We start from the raw sequence: 24,895 nt of genomic DNA on the forward strand, positions 1-24,895 counted from the left end.
CCCAAACATCTTCAGTTCTGGAATACAGCTGATATTCCGGAATCTAAATGAATAGATGCTCTGATCTAAAGAACATACATGTAATTACTAGAACTTTTTAAATCCCACTGCATTTGATATATTCCTTTTTATAATCAGAAGAGTATTTGTAGTGGCTGAAAGATAGTTGTGCCTTTGCCTTCCAAGTGTAAAAATCATATTTATTTTTCCCGCTTATGCTGTATTGCTTGCTTTTTAATTTTTTGCATTTCTGTCAGGTGAGACAATGAAAATAGATTATCATGTGTAGCGTAATTCTTCGTTGGGTTGTAAGTTTTAGATTTTTTTTTAATTGTGCATATATTGCTGTTAGACTTAATTTGTAAAAGTTTGTTCTTACAAAACCAATATTTTAGTTCAAAACTGATTTGAGAAAAAGTGCTTTTTAAATGGAATTTTTTATATTGTCTGTCTCTTTTTTCCTTAAACTATTTAGGATTCAAGAGTTAATGAAAAATTCATGCAAGAGTATAGTTAAAGAAGAAAAATCTAACCATTAGAGAAATGGCGGGATTCCTAGACAATTTCCGATGGCCAGAGTGCGAGTGTATTGATTGGAGTGAAAGAAGAAATGCAGTTGCTTCGGTGGTTGCTGGTTTACTGGCAAGTATTCAGACTAGACACATGAATCCAGATTTGTCATCTTGTTTAATATATGTGGCATTAATCTTTGAAAATGAAATGTTCCTAAACCAAATTTTAAATTGCAGTGCTGTCATCTGAAACCAATATCTTCATATTTTACAAAGTTTTTTTTTAAAGCAAAATCTTTGCATTTTGCCTGGAGGTATATACCATGGTTGAATTTGATGCTCTGATACTACTTCCTTTTCTGGTATTGTGTTTCTTTTTAAAAGTATTAAATAAGTGGTAAGTACGTATTCAGTTTCATGGCTGTATCCCCATCCTACCTATCAAACCTAATGTAGTATTGAAAGTTAGACTCCTGCCTCTGATCAGCCCATGATGCCAGATGTTAGTGTCTACTTGTTGATTTTTCTGAAACCTTCATCCTTTCTCCCATGTTGGCCCTTACACTTGACAGATGCTCCCTACAAACATCCACAAAAGTAACCCATTATCCTCCCTCAGGTTTGTCCTTAAGACTCTTCTTTGCTGTGAGCAGGCCCACTGACAGGCAGGACAAAGGGGGCAATCCCCCAGGCCCCTTTGAAATTCCAGACAGCACTATGCCACCACTCTGTGTGTGGTGGGGGTGGCAAGTCTGACTGCTCTAAGCCCCGCCCCTGAGCCTGTGGCAGCTATTGTTGCCGCTGGCTGTGAGGCCTACAAAAAACTTGACAATGGCTAGAATGTTGGTGTGCTGAGATGACCGCCTATCGTGCTGACCCGTATTGTTTCCTCATGCTCTCCCCTTGGCTGATGGTGGGTATGTCTCTGCCTGTTGTCTGTCGTCTTATATTTGGCATCAGACGCTTGTTGGGGCAGGGTTGTTTTTTGTTTTAGTGTGTGGCTAGGTGATGTGCGTATCTGGCATAACAAGGAATAATTACAGCAAATTACATTTGATCGTGCTATACCTTACATATATTGGGAACATATCTTCAAGTTTTTAAGGCAACAAAGATAATCTAACCAGGCTTTTATCTTAAATTTTAATAGAAAATATATAACCAAATCCCAAATACTGCTTTGAAAATGTCAGAAGTTAATATTTTCAACTTCACTGGATTACAAACATACACACCAACCAACTTTTTAAAAGTGTATATTTGGGAAAAGAAGAAATTGTTAGTAATATTCATCAAATATTAAACACTCAGCATGTATTCTTTGTCTGTCTTCTTAACCATACAGCTTCATAATATGGTGTGATGGTCTCATTGTTTCTCTAGTTTTTCACAGGCTGGTGGATAATGATAGATGCTGCAGTAGTTTATCCTAAACCAGAACAAATGAACCATGCATTCCACACCTGTGGAGTGTTTTCTACATTAGCTTTTTTCATGTAAGTATGCTAATGATAATTTTATATTTAAAAAGATTCTTCCTGTAAATGAGTACATAGATGCATAATGTTAGAGTGGAAAACTTAACCAGCATTCTATATATTCTAAATTTGAACCATCAGCATCATTACTTATAGCTTGTCCACAGGTACATCCTTCATGTAACGCACAAAAGAAGGCAAGATTCTTGGTTGCTGCTTGCTTCTCTCTTAGGCCTTGTCTATATTAGGAGATCAAGCTGAATTTAAGCGTCTAAGATCAATTTATACAAACCCTCAGTCTACACCCCATGCTCAATAGGTTGATTTTAAGGGGTTCTAATGTCAATTTTTGTAATGCTGATTTCCCCAGGAGTAACTCCTATAAGTCAATTTTGCAATGTCAAGCTATACAAGTGCAGATGGCAGCATTAGTAAAATCAATTTTATTAGCCTCCAAAATGGTTCCATGAGGCCCCTTGATGTGTCCTTTCTGTCATCGCTTCACCTCTGTTGCTCTCCAGGTGAGCAGGAAGTAGGTGACAGGAAGCAGTGGTCATCAGCCTGGGAATTTTGATTATATTTCCTTTCCTCTCCGGCCAGCATGGTGAGCAGACATGTGGATCACATCTCTGCAGCACACCTAGCATGCCTGTAGCCATGAGTTTTCAGGATCGCACAAGGGCCCCAGCATGAAGTCATCAGGAGATCTTGGACCTCATCTCCATATGTGGGGGGAAGGAAACTATCTTCCCCCAGCTTAAAGCCAGCAAAAGATATGCTGATATTTGCTAAAACATCTCAAGGCATGATTCTGAAAGGCTATACCAGGGACGCTCAGCAATGCTGTGTAAAGATCAAGGAGTTGAGGCAGAGCTACCAGAAATGCAAACAAACGAATGGTTGGTCTGGAGCATCTCCCCAGAAATGACAATACTATGATGAGATTCATACTGTTCTGGGGACAGATGCAATCTCTCCTCCCAGAAGATGACTTGCTTACAGAGTGTACCTTGTGAGGACGATGAAGCATGTCCTAATTTGAAAGAGGTGGACAACAGCAGGGTCCAGTCGAGTGTAGAAGCAGAGCCTGAAAGCCAGGAGCTGTTTCTTGACTTGGAGCCCTTCTCCTTAACTCAGGAGGTGGCTTTGGAGAAAAACCCAGTCCTGGAGAGGGCACTTCCGGTAAGTATGCTTTTTTTCTACTGAAAACAGTATGTTGCAATTGTATGCCCATTTCCCTTAAAACAGCTTGTTAATATTTCTGGGGATGGAGCACTGGTCCTGTTTGGACGAAAAGCTGAAGTTCTGAGACAGGCTCTCCTGAATTCTCTTCACAAGAATTTGTGGTGAGACCTGACTTGTTCCTGCTTCCAGGGTAAGAAACCTTACTGTGCCAAGCCACCAGTGAGTGATCTGGAAGCATGGCCCCACAGAGCGTTCTTGCAAATTTTCCAAGATTGTACCCAGACAGAACGAGCCATCTTTCCTTATCCCTTTTTCTTATTCTGATGAGGCTGATGTCTCATTTGGCAACCTAGAGTGCACGGGAATTTTCGTGAGTCACTAATGATTTTTTGCTTGTGACCTACCCAGTGCAGAGCAAAACTCATGCCTCTCCTGGAGCAGCCACTTTAAAATCCAGGTGCTGCTTTAAGCAGCACATGCTTCAGCTAGTCCTCCCAGCCAACCCTGGTCCAGCAGGTGACTGGATCATCCCGATTCCTGTGCATGCCTTGAGTGACTTTTAATGATGTTTTAACTCTTGGAGCAGCTGCTTAAAATCCAGGCACTGCTTTCAGAATACTGTGATGCAGCCACCCAGTCGCTCCTGGGCCAGTGTCTGCTGGGACATCTCTCCCCTGCCCACCTCCCTGGCATTGCTCTAAGAAAGCGGGGCTTGGACAAGCGGCAGCATTTTTTCCCGTAAACAGAAGATAGCTTACCATGGTGTTGAAGGTAAACCTCAGCCGCTGAAGAGCTTAAATCATTATGATTGGAATCATGCTTTCTGCAGTCTTAAGAGTCACCAGAGTGACCTTGCAATTGCAGTATATTCATCCATAGAGCCATAGCCATTCATTCTGTCAGTATGGTCATAGTTCCAAGTAAAGATAAAAATGTTGCTATTGACAATACCATTAATATTTCTACATTTATTTTATCAGGACCTAACCTTGCTACACGACAGAGAGGCCCCAATCCTGCCCATAAGAGGTTGCCCCAAATATGGGGGGGAAAAGTACCAGCATGAAATACTGGAGAGTTATTTTGATGTTGTAACAAAGGAAAAAGGAGAGACGGCTCACTGGAGGAAAATCATGATGGACTGTCAAGTACAAGTGCATGCTTTATTGCTGTCCATAATGAACAGGCAGACAGTCACAATCAGCGACGTCTGCCTTAATTGAACCAGTGCTTGAGAAAACAAAGTCAGCGAACTCTGCACCACCACCAGCCACTCCAGCACATGCCCCCTTATGTACTACCCTATCCTTAATTACCTTCCCTTTCTGGGGACCCCATATCCCCAGGCCACTCCAGGCACTACTGTTATATGCCACCTTTACCCCATTCATGCTCCTCCCCTGGATGGGGCACTGCATCCCCCAGCCAGTCCAGGCACAAGCATTTTAAACCTTCCTTCCACCCACTCAGTCCACTCCCCTGCTCCTAGCTCTGCATCCCTCTGCCACTCTGTCCTATACCTCCTCCCTCCCAACATCCAAGCCCCTCTTCTCGTTGTGGACCCAAAATGAGGGGGAAGTCACAGAGAGCCCCGCACTTTAGCCCCACAGAGTCACCCCCCACCAGCAGAAAGCTAACCTACGACAATCTATGATCTTATGATCCTTACATTTTCCCTATACCCTCCACTCTGCCATTAGTGCCCCTAAATAAAAACATAGCTTAGAAAAAGAGTTTCTTTTACTGGATAACGTGCTTTGGGGTTGGGTGGGTGGTGATGGTTGTCATGCAGTTGGAGGGGGCTTTCATAAAGGGCAGGGAAACAGCTTGGGTAGAGGCGGGGACAATTAACACCCTTCACAGTCATTCACAAACTTGGTTTTTAAGGCATCCCTGATTTTCAATGCCATTTTCTGGGCTTTCCTGTTTTCTCTTGGGGTTGGTTGCTGATAATTTCTTGCCAGGATCTCTGCCTTTACCCTCCACGTAGGTATGAAACTCCCCTGCTCAACTCAAATGTTATGAAGAATACAGTAGGCCCCAATGACAAGGGTAGTGCTTTCTTCATTGAGATCTAAGCAGGTGACAAGGCACCTGAACCTGGATTTTAAGTATTGGCTTTTAAATGGCCAAAGGCACGTACTACCACCATTCTGCCCTGCTCAGCCTGGACTTAAAGAGCTCCTTACCAGAGTCCAGGGCGCCTGTATATGGCTTCATGAGCCAAGAGAACAAGGGGTAAGCAGGGTCACCCAGAATCACTACGGGCATTTCCACGCCCTGAATGTTAATTTTCTGGTCTGGGAAAAAAGTTTCAATCTGGAGCCTTTTAAAGAGACCAGAATTCCTAAAGATTCATGTGTCATGCATTCTTCCTGACCATGCCATGTTGATATTGGTGAAATGACCTTTGTGATCCACCACAGCCTGCAACACCATAGAGAAGTACAACTTGCGGTTAATGTACTCTGAGGTCTGGTGGTCGAGTGCCAGGATGGGGATGTGCATTCCATCTGTGGCCCCACCGCAGTTAGGGAACTCCATGGCATCAGATCCATCCACTATCTCCTGCACATTCCCCGGAGTCACTGTCTTTCATCGGAGAAGCTTATTGATTGCCTTGGTTACCTGGATGACAGCAGCCCCCACTGTAGATTTGCCCACTCCAAATTGATTGCTCACTGACTGGTAGCTATCTGGTGTTGCAAAGTTCCAAAGAGCAATTGCCACATCCTTCTCAGCTGTCAGAGCAGGTTTCATTCTGGTATTGCTGTGCTTCGGGGCAGGAGACAGCACTTGACAAAGTTCCTTGAAAATGGCCTTGTGTATGCGGGAGTTTCACAGCCACTGCTGCTCATTCCATGCCTACAAAATGATGCGCTCTCACCAGTCTGAGCTGGTTTTGTGGGTCCAGAGCCTGTGCTCCACACTGTGCAGTACTGCCAGCAACTCTGCCGTGCTTCTCTCCAGATCTTCACGTCCGTCAGTGCCTCCAGCAGCATGCGCTGATATTGCACGGGCAGTATGTTCAGAAGATAGCGCATCGCAGTGTGGAAACTGAGCCTAAAACACCGAAACAAACTTGGAAGTGACTTCGTATCCATGTTCATGTTTGTAATGGCAGATGGCAATCAATGTAAAGGTGTGCGAAAATGCTATGTGTTTTCAGTGGGAACTGAAGGAAATGCATTCTGGGATGATAACGTTGGAAACCCAGACCCACTTGTGGAAACTTTTTCCACAGGACACCTTCACAAAATTCCAAAATGCAATGGGTCTGCAGGAACTGTGGGATAGGTGTCCACAATGCCCTGCTTCCACAGTCGGACTTAGGCTACCTTGTGGGGACACGCTAAATCAACTTTCTGAGCAGTTTAGGACACTCATGCTTGACTTAATAATATTGAGTGTTAAAAGTCGACTTTAACAAATTTGACTTTATTCCCAAGTGTAGACATACCGTTAGATAGTTACATGATTGTTTTTTTTCTCTCAGTAGTCAAGTGCATTTCTTCTCTCTGCTGCTCTGAAGTTTTACCCTTAAAAATTATATACATCTTGGCTTATTATAAGGCATCCTCATTTCCATCTATAACAAGTGATCAGATTCCCAGAGCAAGACCTCTGCTATATTATGGAGTAGTTTATACTAAAGTGTATTATTCCAGATTCATCCAAGGTGTAACACACTGCTAAATTTTCTTTTTTGATGACTTTCTATTTTTGGGGTTGCATCAGAGATTAATTTGGACCATTTACAGTAATGAGTAGTTGGATGCCTCATGCTACTGTCTTCATCACAATCATTCCATAAACCTATTAGGGGATGTTAACTTCTAAAAATGCATTTCATTTAAATCAGGAATAGATTATAGATATTTCAGGGGCTTTTTTTGAAGGATACTTAAATGTGGCTCAGATCTTTGTTGTCCGGGACAACCTGCATTAAGAGGATGTCGTGGACTTCACGGAAGCTCTCTGTGGGTGTAGTGGTCTGCCTGTGTGGATGCAGTTGCAGTATCTAGTCTAAACAAATTACTTACAAACCATGTGGCTGGAAGGGAACAACCTGCCTCCTAATTTTCTCTTAATATTTTTCACATCTATATTAAAATCAAAGTTAAAGATGTTAATAATCATAATTTTCAAATGGCTTTTCTAGTGAAGTTTTAGACTCAAACTTGTGTATTTGGGTTTTCTTTTCATCCCAGGATAAATGCTGTATCAAATGCACAGGTGAGAGGAGATAGCTACAATGATGGATGTCTAGGAAGAACAGGTACGTGACTTATTTAATCAACATTAAAAGGGAAAACTACAGTTTGTAAAGAATTTCATGATTACCTCATAGAAATTACAAAGATGGTCCTTGCTTGTTAACCTCTGAAAAAATATTTTTCCCCATTTTTGAGACTTAGTACATGAATTCTACTAAAGATCAAATTCAGGGAATGCATATAGTTGGAAAAACTTGGATTGATCTGTACATTCTGCATGAGCCCCACCAGAGTGAAATCTCTATCCACAGCCTCATGGGATCATGAGGCTGCAGTAGAGCCACTTTTCGTCTTACTCCAGCTTGTGGTTTGGAAAAGTTGCTGCTGCCCCCTCCGTGCTGTCTCTGTGTAGCGGGAGGGGTGTCTGTGGAAACAACGGCCCTCTTTCCTGTTTCACCCAAGCATTTTCACTAGTTGCTGGGCTACCTCAAGTCACCAAAAAGCCCAACTAGTTGGGCTTGGAGAGTGTAGAAACTACCCTGCATGGCCATTCTGTTTCTGTTTGATCATGGTTTCTATAGGGTGGCAGGACTGCCATGGGGCTTGTGCGTATAGCTTTTAATTTCATTTTGTACACATTTCTCTGCATTTTTTACATACAGCAACATTTTTTTAAGAAAACAATCCAGCCTCACCTGCCCAGGTAGCCACTGACTGTTAATATTGGCTTGGACTGTACCTGTGTCTGTGCATGGAAGAAATCCGTTGCATATTCTTTCTACCACTTCCACAGAGTATTCTTTCTCCTTCAGAACTTGCGGAGGCTGTTCTTTATCTGGAGTCTGCCTGGGGTGGTGTGTGTGTGGAGACTGAGTGGACTCAGGGCTGTAGCCAGAGGGGACCCTGGAAAAGATAGCACAGCTACGGGTTCTCTTATTTCTTCTGTTGGAATTTCTCTCCCAACCCCCTAGAGTTCTCAGTGGCTGAGTGGAGTTGCTGGCAACATAGCTCCACTTGGAGATACACTACCAGGACACGGGGAATGCTCTTGAGGCCAGAGACGTAGTGGAGGCACAGGGCCAATCCACATATGGTCTTGGACTCCTGTGAATATATGGGGATCGCCAGATTTGGTGACAGACCTGTCACCTATTACAACAGAGAATGCAAATCCTGTCTTACTTCTCCCTGGTGGGATGATGGGTTCAGAACTCTGCACTGGTATCCAGGTGAAGACTTTTTCCCCCCATCACATCTTCCTTCCATGGGCTTTACTACAGGATGGTATGATCTTGGCCACTTTGAGTTATGATGCATTATTTCCTATTGATCACAAGACTATTTTTAATGCTTTTAATATATTCCTTTTAGGTGCTCGCATCTGGCTCTTTATTGGTTTCATGTTGATGTTTGGTTCACTCATTGCTTCAATGTGGATCCTTTTTGGAGCATATGTCACACAAAGTAAGGCTCCTTTCTTACATTTTAACAGGCGCGGGGACAATTCCAAAGCATCAGCAAAAAAACGACAAATACTGTGCAAAGTGACCTGCTCTAGTTTCTGCTGTTGATTTGATGGCAAACTACCTCCACTATACATGCACATCTTCTGCTGATGTTGTTGAGATTTTACAAGTCCAGAATATAAACACCTGATGAGTGAAGAACCATAGTGCTGCTCAGATCGCAAACCATAAATGAAATTCTCAACTTTTTACTGATGTTAGTGACTTACTGTGAAGAAGCTGTATACATGTAATGCCATGTAGTACACAGTCATAGCATCTTGGTGCTTGAACTTCTGTCTCTATGAAGATAAATCTCTCCATTCCTTTGGAACGTTGAATGTTGTTTTTTTAAAGCATAGAAAACCAGTAGTTGCTTCTCAAATATTATAGTGAAGTCACCATCTCTAAGCTATCAACCAATTCCCTTTTTAACTAATATGCTTATGGTCATTACTCAGGTGCATTGACTAACACTTAGGCATATGAATAAAAATTTCTGTATCAGCTAGAAGATGGGGAAACTCCGAACAGAACAAGTACTGGAATGTTTTGGGATTCTAATTGCAAATTTTTACTGCTTTTGTAGGATTTTGAACATTCCCATTTATTTGTTAGAAATTTCTTGTTCACTTCTTATATGGTCATCCATGTAACATATTGCATTGCAATGGTTATGGGTTTTTTTGCAATCACTTGTGTGATTGTAAAGTGAACAGTGACAGTTGCTATTTACCTCAGGTACTTATGTGGATTCATTATCATAGCATCTGAGTGCTTCACTTTCTTTAATTAATTTATCCGTGCAAGAACTTTGTCTTCCAACAATGTATGCTTGATTTATGTCAAGATGGTGACAGTTTGGAAAAAGTCTCAAATACATATTTCCACTATGAAGGTACTAAACTTAATATAACTTTTTCTTATTTTGTAGATAAAAATGTCTACCCAGGATTAGCTGTGTTTTTTCAAAATGCACTGATATTTTTTAGGTAAGTTATTTATCTCTTATGCCTAAGCATTTCAAATTTCTACCTTATTTTGCCTAGTTATGTTACAAAACAGATAACCTAACCTGGTTTTGTGCCATGATAAAGTCCATTTTTGTTTTACTCATTAAACACATTCGTCATCTTAGAGGAATATAAAGTTTGCTTGTTCTCATTCAGTTAAATGTTTTCAGTAAATGTTAAAGTGGACGCTAATGTTAATGCCTACATTTGGGCTCCTACATGCATATTTCAACATCACAGTAAATGGCCTGATTTTCCATTGACTGTAGTGTAGGCTCAGGCTCTGACAACCAACATTCATACCCATCCTTATCCCTTTCATACTTGAAAAAAATGAAATGTGGAGTTCTATCCTACTTTCTAAACCTGGTCTCATTGCATTGGAGCTTGTGAAATCCTTCTGACAACTTTGTTATTGAAAAGCATCTCTAAGATGGAATTTACATACCAAATCTTCCTCTATTCGGGTTATAAAAGTCAGCATGAGGTCTCACATCACTGTTCCTCCATGGAATTTTTCAAACTGAGGGGATGGCCAAGCTATATCTGGGCTACTCAAGTACAGATTCCTCTTTCCAAAAATGGCAGGTACCAAAACCCCATAATGACCAGATGTGGGGTAATCTGTCCCTATTAGAGCTCCTCTGGGTCTCTAATAGGCTAAAATACATCATTAATTATGACAACTTTGTATAGTTTTATTAGTATGTCCTAGTTTCTTTTTTTGAATCTTACTATTTCCTGTGCCTTAGTGACTTCCTGTGGCAATGAATTTGACAGTATAATTATACTGTGTGAAAACATACCATACCGGTTTTGAATTTCTCACCTCTTTTATTTAATCAAAAGTCTCATGTTTGTGCTATGAGACAGTGAAAAAAGCAGTTTCTGATCTACACACACTAAACCACATTCATCTCCATTCAAAGGTAAGCAATCCCCGTCTTTTCTTTCTCTCCTCAGATGAGATTTTTTCCCAGGTTTTTGATCATTTTCATTGCCTCTTTTGAACCTCTCTACTTAGGCAGCAACCTTTCGAGTGGAATGACCAGTACTTGTGATATTGATATTATGTAGAGATACCATAATGATTGCTGTATTACTTTCCATCCATTATTCATATAGTCTGACATTGCTTTTTTGACATCTGCTCATTGCAACTAACAATCTAAAGACACATTCAGGTTTCTTTTCCTGGGTTGATAGTTACTTCAGAGCCCTATCAAGAGTGGGAGTAGTTCAGTTTTTTCCCAGTCAGCGTGCATTACTTTGCATTTATCAACAATGAGTTTCATTTGCCATCATGTTGACCATTCATCAGGCTTGTTTGTTTTTCTGAAGTGCCTCTGTGTTCTCTGGCCTTGATTAACCTAAATAATTGTCATCTTGCTCAATGCTCACCTCTCTTTCCAGGTTGTTAAATTTTGAATAGCACAGATGTCTAAAGGTTCTGTACTAGATCCTAACAACTTTTTGTCATGTGGAAAACTCACCATATATTTCTACTCTTTTCTCTCTCCAGCTCAATTAGAGCCATGATAACGTGTGTTGTACTCTTGCTCCATGAACATTTAGGAGACTCTTCTGCAGGGTCCTTGCGCAAGCATATTTGGGCATCTAAATTGTCAGCCAGTTCTCCTTTACGGATAGTTTTATATATGGAGAGAATGCTAAAAGATTGAGGCACAAGTTTCCTTTGCAGAAATGATGCTGATTGGGCCCTATCATATGGTGATCTTTCAGATGCCTCAATCCATTTTTAATTTTCAAGCAGCTTGCCCATAATAGCTGCGAAGTCCACTGATCTTGAATTCTCTGAATCATTGCGAGAACTCTCTTCAAAAAATTAATACATTTATTCCCCTCCAGTTCTCAGAACAGTGGCTGTTTTACAAGAGATTTCATAGCATTGTTAACTAAACCCATTCATACTTAAATTTCCTCAGAACTTAGATGTACAGCCCTGAATCTCATGAGTTATTGCTCAAGCAGATCTTTAAGTATGCACAGAGTATTAAACATAAGGAAAAGTAGATCTGTGAATTAAAGATATTAAAAAGACAACTAAGATAAGTAGCATTTCTTTTCTTACATTATATAATAGAGGACAACAAACTCAAATTTTGCATTTAAAAACAAGTGACATTTTTCTACCTTTCATGTACCTTTCATGTACTCTTTTCTTACAGTACTCTGATCTACAAATTTGGAAGAACAGAAGAATTATGGGGATAATATCAAAGTTAATACTGATTCCATGCCCTTTACATTGTATGCTGTTGCTAGACATCTTTGGAGTTTTGTTTTACATTTTGCCAAATCCTCAAGATGTTGCATTCAAGGTTTTTATGCTAATGATTTTTTCTCTAAATTTGTGAAATTTTCAAAAATGCATTGTTTCTGTAATTAGTTCATTTTATTCATAAACCAGATTTGTGAATATGTACAGATTATAGGGCTGTATATGTATATATCTTAGAAAATGTTAATTTTTATTATTTCTGCAGACGAATGAACTTGCATCACAACATAGGATCTGATCCTGCAATATAACACAAGCTTCACCACATCAGATTTAACCCTCATTCATGTAACAGAAGCTTGAGTTGAACTACTTGAGCAAACAAGTTTGCAGGACCAAGCCCCTACTTGTGTCTGAGCAACTATTACTTTTAAAGCACTGGTGGGCTGTAGCTGATTTTAAAAGCTATGCAGCAGTACACAGTTGGTTACCTCAAAATAGAATTGAGCCCTTCGAAGTGTTTTAGCTAAACTTAAGGTTAGCAAAAAAGAAAAATTGTGATTACACACTGGGCTAGGACTGAGATTTTAAAATTTTTATACAAAGGTTTGAAAAAGTTAAACGTGAAATAGCTTCTGAATTATTTTGAAAAGGTGAAGAGTTTTAAACAAGGCCCTATAATAAAGGGACAATGTGAATGACAAAACTTACTTTCAATGCTGTCTTTATAGCACAAATACAATTTAATGTCATGATTCTTGTAAAAATTAAACACTCTTGCTAGTGTTCAGTAACATACCATTGCATTCAAGAAAAACCTTCACTGAGCCAAATCGGATAATTTGGATGTGAACACAAGAAGGACATTACCATTTTAAATTTACAGTGCAGCTTTTCTTCAGAGATCATTTTGTGATGAAATGTGGCACGATAGCCTTTCCTCATGTTTATGAAATTTTCTGTTTAGAGTGATGAAGTAGAAAGATACATTACTCCCATACTTATGACAAGAGAATGATGTCTTGAGCAGTAATTTGGGCTGAATTTTTGCTGAACTACCCAAGTGGGTGCTTGTTTCCACAACGGAAATGTGTTTTTCTTAGCTCTAATCTCAGTATGTGCTTAAGAGTTGAAATAGCTCTATTATTGGAGTCCAATGTGCTGTAATTAGAGAAGACAAAAAAGGGACAATCTGATGTTTTTGTCTGGGTTGGATGGTCTTCTCTGCCTTTTACCATTTTGGTTACAAGTTTGACATCCTTTATCATCAGTCCTACCTATAACTAAAACATTCAGCATAAAGTCAGGCTATCTTGTCTCTCACTGCTTTAATTTTTTCATGTTCCTAAGTTTGCTTCACAAACTATTAATGTAACTGACAACATGAAAAATATTCCACATACATAACAACTAGTTTTCCTGTTAGTTTGATTTCTTCTTACTTCTTTCTGGGGATCTTTCTAGTCGGCATAATATGAGGCAAATGTCATTGCTGAGAGTGTATCATTGCCTTCACTGTTACCTTCTGATCTGCTCTGTCCATTCACCTGTGTGAATTGTATAGCACTTCAGTGAAATACAATAAAGGATTCCTGAGACTAGTATCTTGTTTGTACACATCTTACATAAAAATTGACAATTTCCCTCCTTCACCCCCCCGAGGCTATTTAAAAATGTTAATACCCTGTTTCCTGGCTGAAAGGTAAGTCAGCCACTATTAAAACATGTTATTTTCCAGACCTCCTAGCTGCAAGCTTATAGGACCAAGTGGTTGCAGCATACCAGAACTGAAACTTTCTATGAGCCTGAGGCTATAAATCATAGTATTGTAAAGTGAAAGTATCTAGTCTATGAATGATTTAAATGGTACCTTGTAAATTTTTCAATTATATTTCAGCTGCAAGGAAGTATGTTTAGCTCCACTTGTGTATTCAAAAAGGCATTTTATATGTGTCCTAGCTAGGGAGATGGGAAAAGGGAAATGTTGCTTCTATAGCATCCTTCCCTGCTCTTAGTGAAACTCAGGTTTACACCTGAGACAGTTGTCTTGAATGTGGCTGTTGCAACTGAAGCTTAGGAAAAAGACAGAAGGCGCACTAGCCCTGGAGAGGCCCAAACAAGCTGTGTAGTGGTTTCTAACTACACTACCATACTCCAGCTATTGAGCTGAACCCTCTACCGCCAGTGGATGACTCTTTAACCCCTTTCCACTGCCCCATCTCAAGCACCACACTGCTTTAGGCACATCAAGATAGAGACATCTTAAAAGATGGATGGATGGAGACAGGTAATAGTGGTGTCTTGTTGGAGCCCGCAGGGGCTGGGATAAGTGATGTTCAACATAGTTAGAAATGGTCTGGAAAAGGGGTAAATACTGAAGTTTGCAGATACAAATGAAATTCAATATTGATAAATGCAAAGTAATGCACACTGGTATTTATAATCCAACTACACATACAAAATACTGGTTTAAATTAGCTGTTACGACTCCAAGATCAAGTTACTATAAATTTGAGAACCTACATTGTGCACTAATTTAAACCAGCAAGTGACTTGTGCTCCACCCTGCAGAAAGTGAAAATACCTGTCTCCATCACTGTAAAGCAAGAGAAAACTCCTTCCTTACCTCCCCCTGAATGGTGGTCAGTTAAATCCTGAGGGCAAGACCCACCCTGTAGAAAGAACTGCAGGTGGAAACCGTAGGGCTGCAGGTTGCCCATCACTGGCCTAGAGCTTGGATTGAATTGTTTGGAGTACAGTTTTTAATACAATCATAAAAATTAGACAAGCTGCATGCAGTGGTAATATACACATTTTTACTTGCGAGAAGACCAATCACTTAATGCCATTTACTTCCATATACTTGCTGACAGATCAGACAGACTCTAGAGTGGCTCTACTGAAGCTTCAGAAAACAAAGCAACATATAAGAGGTGATGGAGGGCTTTCATGTGTAATATGCTTCAAGGTTCTTAGATTAAATGGTGCACTGTGGCAATGCAGCATTGGTCTAGCTTCATTACATTGTGCCTCATTTCACACATCACACTTGGATGTGTCCTCCCTGTAGCTTACCAGTTTAAACTGCTGCACTTCTTCTCCCTGTCCGGGGTGCAGGAGAAGATCAATAGGATGGAGTAAATGCTGAGGACTACAGAAACATTTGGCAGTAAGGCAGGTTTCACTTGGACCCTAAACCTGTCTGAAGAGCTGCCTTTTTCAATAGCTAATTGTCAGGTAATCTCCCCCACAAGAAACTAGCCATTATTTTAATATTTAACAGGATTTTAGCAGGTATGTGTATGCTCTCTCTCTTTTAGGGGGCTGTGCTACATTGTAATGTAAAAGATGGAAACTTGTGTGCAGCTTGGCTGTTCCTCGATACTCCCAAGTTCACTGTGGCACTGAACGGTCCATATCTTGTTTTTAATCCTTAGATTGTAAACTGTTTGGGGATGTAGTTACCTGTGTTTGTACAGCACCTACCCCTTGGTCCATGACACTCTGGTAATACCAAGAGTGGATTGGCTCCACTGCTGAGAGAGATGAAAAGATGAGGAAATTAGAGAAACAAACCAAAAAGCTTGGCAAAGACTCTTACCTTATCAGTAAAACTTTAACAAAATCATGTAATTTACATTATATGGATCAGTCAGATTCATCTTTACATTGTCATAGCCTCCTTTCATTACATTTGACCTCCACACCATACATTGGCTTCCCATAGAATTTCAAATCAAATTCAAGGTCTTGAACCCAGCCTGACCCCACAATATACAAGACCACTGAAAGATGGTTTGCAAAAGAACTTCTCCAGCACAATAGAACTCTTTGCAGTAGCCAAACTGCATCTGAATGGATGACAGAACTCTCAGAAGCTGGTCCAAGATGCTGGAAAAAATTCCCTCCAAAGGATCATCAAACCTTTCCACTTTCCATTCACATACAAAGTGTCTTTGGTTGGTGTCGTCTTCTCAAACACGTAACATATTTCAAAACAAAACCATCCTACCAAAACAACACTACTGCACCTGCATCTTTCTTGCAGAAGAGGACAAGAAACCAACCAGCCTGTGACAGATGTGTAAATCCTATTACTTAAAGCAAGATTTGTAGGTGCTGGAAAAAAAAAAAACCACCAATGGCGAGCGTAGTTTAAAATTTATATAGAACTGAACGCATTTAGGATAAATGTTTGGCTTGTATAGGATTGATCTTCTATTCCCCAGGCAGCCACATTTGACATCCAAGATCTTGACTTCCTGAACAGGTGAGGGAACCATGGCTTTGGTCTTAGTGTCCACTAGTTGTGGATAAACCTTGTGTTGAACATCTTACTCATGCGCACTCCAACCAAGCCTCCTAGTGTAGTCAACATGGTTCCAAACCTGACAAGCTCAACTGAAAATGGGTGAAAGTAAGTACTGGGTTTCATATGGCCTGGGGTGGCCGGGCAAGATGTGGGAGAGCACAGCTCTGGGTCCCTGGAATGGGTATGGCCTCTTGTGGAAGGGTGAGGCTAGGGATGAGACCTCAGCCACACCTTCATGGCTGCCACTACTATGGCCCTGGGGCTGCCCCAAGGCTGGCAGCTGGAAGCTCTGGTGCTCCAGTGAAGACTTGAAAGGCCGGAGGCAGCTGCCCCTTTTGCATCAGTGGCACTGCTGGTAGGGTCTGGAACGACAGCACTTTAACGTCTGCTTTGTATGAGTTGTTCCTGGTGCTGGTGTCTTGTCAGTCCACCACACTGGCCTATTCACCTGTCTTGAATGACTTTCAAAAGGGTGCTCCAGGTAGCCAAACCTACTATATTTTAGTGTTTGCTACAAGCTTTAAGATTACATTTCACCTTAAAGGATGTGATGCCTGAAGAGAAATTGTCGGCGCTTCACAGTCATAGAAGGAATGAATGCCATTCTTGTGCAAGGATCAGAATGCTCAGGGAAGAAGTGTTTCAATTTGTCTTCCTCTGTCCTTCCATGAGGGTTCCTTAATAGGGGTGGGTGTGACTAAAGTGCTGGTTTCTCTTCTGCACATAAAATCTTTGTTTACTTTTTTTTTTGGTAAAGGCACTTCGCATGTTTTCTGGTGTCCATTTTCTTTCTATCACAAATACAGCACCACACTCAGAATAATTTCACATATGAAAATTTAAGTGCATCTTTTGAGCGCTAATTGTGTTACAGGATGCACTTTATGTAGAAGTAGAAGCAGAACAAAAGCCAAGATCAATAGTCATTCATGGTGCAATAACCCACTCCCCCTCACCGAAAAATCCTCTTTTAGTATTCTATCTTACCATAAAGTGCTACAGTCCACTAAGATTTGTTATAATTTGGACAAACTTAGTAACAATGACGTATTTCTGCGAAGATGTTGAAATGCAACCATTTTACTCCAATTACAATGTTGTCCTTTCCCTTCTCATTTAGTGTTCCTTTCCATTCACATTCAAACCTGTTATTTTAAAAGGCTGTCAGAGAAGGCAGTTCATATGGTGAATTCCACAGAAAACATTAAAAACCCACTCAGAGTTACACAATCTTCTCAGGAAGTCATGTTTCCCACAACTCAATTCACTGACAATGACGTTATCTTTCTAGAGCACAAAGGTGATGTCACAGGTACAGGTCCTTCTACCAGACCGTAATTAAGTTTTTTCACCTTCAGCGGATCTGTTGTCTGACCAAACGTTTGTGTTCAGAGGGTTTCTTTATTAGGGCTTCATAGCCTTCTGCACTGGAAACAGAGTCACAAGGGTCTCCTCAGCATAATTATTCTGCATCTCTTCAAAACCATGCATTTCAGGATCCATTAAATACTAGAAAAGGCAAAAAAAAATTATATACTTCACTATGCAGAACAAATGCCATAACAGATCACCCTCATGCTATGTAATTTAGCAACACGTGGAGCAGACAGTGACACCCATAGTTGAGGTTACCCAATACTTTTCCATTCTAAAATCCTATTCTCAGTTGTTTATAATTTTACTATACTTTAAGACTATGGTTACATTAATGAGTTTTGTTGAAAAAAACCTGGCTTTGTTGACAAAACTGGTGGAACATCCACACACAAAATGCATTTTCTTGACAGTTTGTCAACAAAACTCAGCACTTTTGCTGGCAGCATTCTGCCTCTCGGCCATGAGACATAACGCTGCTGTTGATAGATTTTGTTGATGCGCCTGTTTTGTCAAGAGAGCAGCCAGGCAGTCCAGCCGCCCTGTCAACAGCGGAGCGCTCTTCCAATTGGCTTTTCTGTGCGGCCACACTCTGCCAACAGATGTTTTGTCAAGAAATCTCTTCTAACAGTGACTTCTGCCAACAGATCACTGTAGTGTAACTGTAGCCAATATGTATCAGCATCAGGCTGATTGAGGGTTTAAAAATTAGCCATTTCCAAGATGATTACAGGAAAACATGTTTTGCACATGTTAAAATGTATGTTTTATTTCTGAATGCTTGAGAAGAGCCACTTGGCGCCAGATGTGCAGAAGTACTAAGCATTCATACCAGTAACTGAAGTCAATAGGCACTGTGCTCTCATTATATAATATGCTATACAAATGCCATATGTTCTGAAAAATCAGGCCCCCTGATGTCTTCAGCTGGGCTCCCAAAATTAGTGAACCCTCGACAATTTTGGCCTCACACTCTTTGTGCTCAAGCACTCCTACTGTAAAATGACTTTCTGACCGACTCTCATCAGGAATGTTGCAAAGCACTACAGATGCTATGGAGAAAGCTGCGTTTAAAGGTTGCGAAACCTGGGGCAATGCACAGAATGAGGATAACAAGAAATAGTGAATAACCGAACCCACAGAATGAGAAGCCCTGGAAAAATTCATGTTTGATCCTGTAGTTAGAGATTATAGCATCAGAATGTACGTGTACATGGGGGCTGAAGTACAGCTGCACAGGCAACTTTATTTCTGACTGTTCCCAAATGTTGAGGGCTTAACTTTATTAACATTGCGAAGTTTCTTGTAGTGGTCCCTCTAATTTCTTCTGTCCATGTCTGGAATAAATGCTGTTCTGTGCACCACCAATAGAAACAAATACTGCCCCCTGTGGGCGCTCTTCTAATAAGCTAGGTGGCACCTGAATCTCTCCCGGGTGTTTGTCCAAGCACTGAGCTTGCAGGGCTTTGTATTGCAGGGGGTTTTATGCATGCAAATACCTGCAAACTAAGTAGTAAGGCCTGTACCAATCAGACACGGACTTTCCAGTCACTAAGAATTTTGCCTGAAAATAGGACCACATGATCCGGCCTTAAAGTATTTTCATGTTAGAATCACCCAACTTTTGGAGACAGGAATAACTCAGACATTAATCTGGTATATCTAAGGTGACCATCTGTCCCCCTGTCAGGCGGGATGGTCTTGTATTTGGGATGCCAAAAAGGATCCCTACTTATTTTTTGTAGGGATTAATTGTCCCGTGTCTGAGCCTTCCCCAGCCGCTGACCTTTTCCAGCAGGTGCAGCTGCTGGCAGGAGTCACTTCCCTGAGCCTTGGGAGAGTGTGGGCAGCTGCCACATCCCTGCCGCTTCCCTGAGGCTCTGGGAGAGGCCTGGTGGCTGCTGCTTCCCTGGGGCTCCCAGGGAGGGTCAGCAGCTGCCATCTCCTTCCTGACTCCCCAGGGCTTTCTAGAGTCGGGAGGAGCCGCCCCTCCCCCCATACCTCCCTGGGAAAGGGAGTATGCCACATACTTCCCAATTTACTTTTCTGTTAAGGTTTACTGGGAACCTGTTGCTCACTGGAAGACAGCAGAAACATGTGAAGCAACTTTCATACCGAACCAGGGAATTTCCATTCTATTTCAAATCATCTGTTGGTATCAGTTGAGAAAACTTGGCAAGGCAAAATGAAAGTAAGTTCTATAGGGATTTTCCAGCCTTTGACTGTTTCATTAGTTTAGCCACATACTACAGAATGCCCTCCACATTAAAAGATCATTTTAATATAGAAGCTGCCTAACTTTCTTCCTCTCTATGTTCAAAGTTACCATTCATTTCACAACTGTATTTTGTTTACAGTGTATATGGAGCTATGTCATAATTAGGAGCAGGTGATCTTAAAAGCTGGCTCTGTTTAGAGGTCACCTTAAAAAAACCAAAGCTACTGTCAACTGTACTTTCAAAAATGTAACCATCACAGAACTTGATGCAGCTGCTAGGAAACAGAATAATTACATGTACACAATAATCAAATATAATCCTTGTGAGCACAGGCGCAAACTCAGGATTCATTTGATAAGGAAATACTATACTAGTGCAATGTTGGAATAAGTGCAATGACCTTTTAAAAAAAAGCCAAACTAACAAATCACGGCTCAAATGGGTATTTAGACCAGCAGTATAAGAAACTAACGTTTGTTCTTAAGTTCATTAGCTCACATTTGACTGTTACGTCATTTTCAGCAAAACAGTGTTCTGACTGGTTGTAGAAAGTTTCCATTTTGGCAGCCAGTTCACGAATCCATGGCATTAATGTTTCAAAAGCCTGTTTCTTTTCCCACTGTAGACACACTTGTCATGGAACACTTAACTTTCAAACATGACCGACTCGAATAATTTTTAAAAGCAAGACATACTATAAATGAGCCACCCGAGTCTGTCACTGAGAGGGTTCTGATATCACCTTACACATGGTATGTAAGTGTTCTAGATCTAGTTGGAACTGTTAGTTGCTGAATTAGTGAAAATATCCAATGACACATTCTTCATCGATGTTCTTCTCATTGAATTTGCAAAAATCAACATATAATGCAAGTCAACAGTGCAGATTATATGTTCATTAATCACCACATTCTATTAGTTAGAGTCATCTAATTTTCAGTTAGACATTCAAACTGGCTGATACCTCAACTGTTAAGACTGGGTGGTCACATACAGGAACTAGGCTGTAATACAGTTATTATATTTTATACACAGTATAAATCACTCTGGAAGTGCCATCAGGCTGTGCACCTGCCTCCGGAAATTCACCTCTGGATAACCCACGTGGCACAAAGAAAAGTGTCATGTATTTTACATCAGTAACTAAGATGGGAAAATGTTTAGAGGCGATTGGCAATGACAGGGCGGGGGGGGCACTAGGAGGCAGGAAGGATCTAGTGTCCTGCAGAGAGGGGGCAGGAGGGATGGGGGACCGGCACCCGGAACACACAGGCTGTGAGTCACTCACAGAGCTGAGGGAGGTCCTGCCTGGTCCTCCTGACCCCAGCTCCATGTCCCATCAGCTTGGCTGCATTCCCCTCCTGCTGGTGCCATGTGTGTCTGTGCCATTCTCCAGCCCCAGCACTGGCACATCACCCCTGGGGCTAGCACTGGGACAAGAGCAGCAGCAAGTAGTGCCAGCAGCAGAGGGATGTGATGGGGCTGATGGACACTGAGCCAGGCTCAAGAGTCTCAGCCTGTGGATTCAGGAGAGCTCTGGCCCCAATCTGGGTGGGCCTGGATGCTAAGTGGGTGGGCTGTGGCTTACCTCTGGCCATCTCTCTGTTTTACAATGATATATATGGGACAGTGACCAGGCTTACATGATTTTCTTTGGTCTCACGCCTATTCAGTATCACTTTGTACAGACAACTTGTGGAGTTTGGTACAGACAAAAATGCAACCAGACGCTCTAAGCGCACGTATGTAACTAGAACAGCGTACGCAACTTAATGACGAATAACAGTCTCCCACGACAAACTGAACATGTCACTATCACCAACACCAGACAAAAGGCCTAGAACAAGCAACAACTGTGAAGATCCTGAGAAAGACGTCTGAAACACTCAGAGTAAACGAGAACACCAGCTAAATTTTCAGGACAGTTTGAGTTGCATTAGATCTCTTTTTTCCTTAGAAGTCTGCTCTTGTGCCCCTGAAAATATCACAGTAGGAAGAGAGGATGCTCAGCAGCTCAAACAGCTGAACAGAAAAAAAAAAAATATATTGAGCAATTACACCAGGGCTAGTAAGGAAGCTCAGAAACCAAAAAGTTTCCTAGGGCTTGTCTTTCCTTCCAAGGGGACATGTAAATGAGCACAAGTGGTGAACTGCACTGAGATGCTGTGCTGCATATGCAGCACCTCTTTACCATAATTCTCACCGTGCAAAGTTCGAAGGTGCTACCTTTGAAGCGCCAGCCAGCAGTCTAGCTGCAGGCACTTCAAAGTACCCACGCTACTTTGAAGTTCCCTTACTCCCAAAACCCACTAGACTGCTTGTCGGTGCTTCCAAGTTAGAAACTTCGACATTTGCACAGTGAGAATTATGGTAATGAGGTGTTGCACATGCAGCACAATATCTCAGTGCTATTCACCGCTTGGGCTAGAGTAGACGAGCTCCTACTGTTACAACATGGCAGAGCATTTCAGTTAGTTTCTGTATTAATAAAGTTTTTACAGATGCAGCTGACAGGCAGGGACAAGAAACAATTTAAGATTATTTTATCATTACTTTTTTACCTCTGGCATTAATCTGATTCCTTTTTCACAAGTAGATTGTAAAGACCACAATAGCAAATAAGAATTTTAATGAATTCAAGAAATAATCAACTTGTGAATTTTTTTGCTAAACCTAAGACATGGGACAATATCAAATCTGCTTTCTGTAACTCAAGATGTTGAAAGGCTGGAATTTTCTCTAAAGAAGGAACTGTGCAACTTTCTGAAAAGCTTAAAAAATACACATAAAACCAAAGCCACTGACATATATTGACTTTGGTAACCTGTTCTAACGACCATCTTTTCACACACCCATAGCTGTAAGAGGAAGAAATGCACTAGGTCAGTTAACCTCTTGATTCTGTTTCTGTATCATTGTTATTACTAACTTGCCTGAAAACAGATTCCATTTTGCGAAGTATTAACCTGATTTTTGTTGTGTACTATCCAGTTGAAATCCTAATGACCTCCACAACAAAGGTTATAAACAATGATGGAGAGTACACACTAGGAAAGAGATGAGTTCTTACATAATCCCTTCCATAATATACTGTGTATTTTTAAAAAGTTAATATATATAGGTTATACTTATGTGTCTGCCCTACCCCCGCATCATCCTAATACCTAATTATATATAATTATTAAACTTATCTTTACAAAACCCTTTTGAGGTAGGAAATCATCATCTTCATTTTGCAGCTAAGAACTGTGGCACAGACAGATTAAGTGACTTGCCAAAGGTCATACAGGAAATCTACAGCAGGCTTGGAAACAAACCCAGATCCTGATCCAGTTCCTTAATCATAAAAACAGCCTACCGCAAAGGGTTGTTTTAATAGTAGAAATGTTTAACAAGAACAAAGAAACATACTTTACTAGCTCAATTGTAAGCAAAACTCAGTTGCAACATGGATGATGTCTCAAACCATAAATCTGAATTCATTCTCAGTGGGGGGCGGAAGCTGCCTCTTTAAGACTTAAGAGGAAGAACAGCTCACTCCTATTCCTCAGTACAGAGGTGCATGAGGTGCCAGAAAAAAAAAAAAAAGTCATACGCATCTTCTATCTTTCATCTGTGAATTGCAAGAAATCAACAAAACCAAAGCAAAGAAACTTTTCGTCTTTCCAGCCCTCAGAGAGTCTGATATTTGGTTTGCACTCTTACAACTGCATGTGCTCACCTGTAATTCAATACCCGATCCTTAAAGAGTCTGATACTTAACCCCCAATAAAACTACAAGTATGCTCATTCCTCGCTATACGAGCACAACTGGTTCCCAACTTTCTGCTCGTGGGTGAAAACTTGTAAGAGCGACATTAACTTCCCATTAAAATACACGTAAAAGTCTCTGATTGGTTCCCAGTACTCCTAACTCAGGGAAGGCGTGGCAGCATGTGGCGCTGCTTTCGAAAGGCAAGTGAACCTTGGGTTGGGGGCGGATTGCAGAGGGTTAAAGGCTCCGGGCAGTTTTGGAACCTTGAGCAGGAGGGAGGGTTAAAACCTGGTGGTGGCTCTGGTGGAGGAGGTGGCGGCTGCAGCAGCAGTACCTGGGGTGGGGGGTGGTGTAGCAGGCCAGGGGGTTCAAGACGGAGTCAGTGTTGGGAGCAGGCTGTTGGGGGGGCGCATGGGGAGTTGCCGCAGGGGGAGTGTTGGGAGCGGGCCGGGTGGGGCTGTGGGTCTCCCCACTCCCTGGCCAGGGACCCCGCGGGATGGCTCAGGTCCAGCTGTGGGTCTCACCGCCCCCCAGCCAGAGACCCGTGGCTGGCTCATATAAGCAGGGGAAGGTCACTCGCATAGTGAACAATGGTAAGTATGTGTGTCCCTTGTTTTAGCGAGTACTCATAAGTAAAGTACTCATTAAACAAGGGATGAGTGTAGCACATGACCTGCAATTTGATCTCAGTTCTGTAATGAACAATTGGTCTCTTTCAACTCTAATCAATTATACATATAAAAAGTGCCTCAGTAAAAAAAATTGGAACTAATTTATTCATATTACAATAGTTTCACTTTTTTCATATTATAAGAGTTTCACACACATGAATACCTCTGTATCTGTATGTAAGTACAGAATGAGAAAGAGAGATTCCAACTAAGTATAATGGCATAAACTGGAACAGCATTATAGCCATACTAGATTAACAAGCTGCACTGACGAATATGAAAAACAACAAGCTACACAGCATTTATGGAGTTTGGAAGTAAACTCAGAAAGGCAAATTTAACATTTTGTAGCATCATATGACCTGAACTACCCTATCCAATTTATTCCAGGTACACTGTTGCTTATCTTGCTT

The 24,895-nt window shown here is 41.2% G+C and overlaps 2 protein-coding genes across 5 annotated transcripts in view; one reads left to right on the top strand and one right to left on the bottom strand.

The window, feature by feature from the left end:
- Positions 1-13,753, top strand: part of TMEM50B (transmembrane protein 50B) — a 28,142-nt gene extending 14,389 nt beyond the window's left edge. For 2 of the 4 annotated variants that reach the window (XM_074996779.1, XM_074996788.1), the window contains exons 2-7: positions 476-642; positions 1,896-2,008; positions 7,387-7,454; positions 8,764-8,856; positions 9,832-9,889; positions 12,100-13,753. In XM_074996779.1, the coding sequence (XP_074852880.1) occupies positions 544-642; positions 1,896-2,008; positions 7,387-7,454; positions 8,764-8,856; positions 9,832-9,889; positions 12,100-12,145 (477 nt within the window). In that variant the 5' untranslated portion in view covers positions 476-543 and the 3' untranslated portion in view covers positions 12,146-13,753. The other 2 variants (XR_012645922.1, XM_074996797.1) reach the window with 2 other exon arrangements.
- IFNGR2 (interferon gamma receptor 2) overlaps positions 12,098-24,895 on the bottom strand; it is a 38,754-nt gene continuing 25,956 nt past the window's right edge. The window contains exon 7 of the mRNA XM_074996766.1: positions 12,098-17,973. Coding sequence (XP_074852867.1) covers positions 17,869-17,973 — 105 coding nt within the window. The 3' untranslated portion in view covers positions 12,098-17,868. The remainder of the gene's footprint in view (positions 17,974-24,895) is intronic.

Source organism: Carettochelys insculpta, chromosome 1 (genome assembly GCF_033958435.1).
Source record: "Carettochelys insculpta isolate YL-2023 chromosome 1, ASM3395843v1, whole genome shotgun sequence".
Classification (NCBI taxonomy): Eukaryota; Metazoa; Chordata; order Testudines; family Carettochelyidae; genus Carettochelys; species Carettochelys insculpta.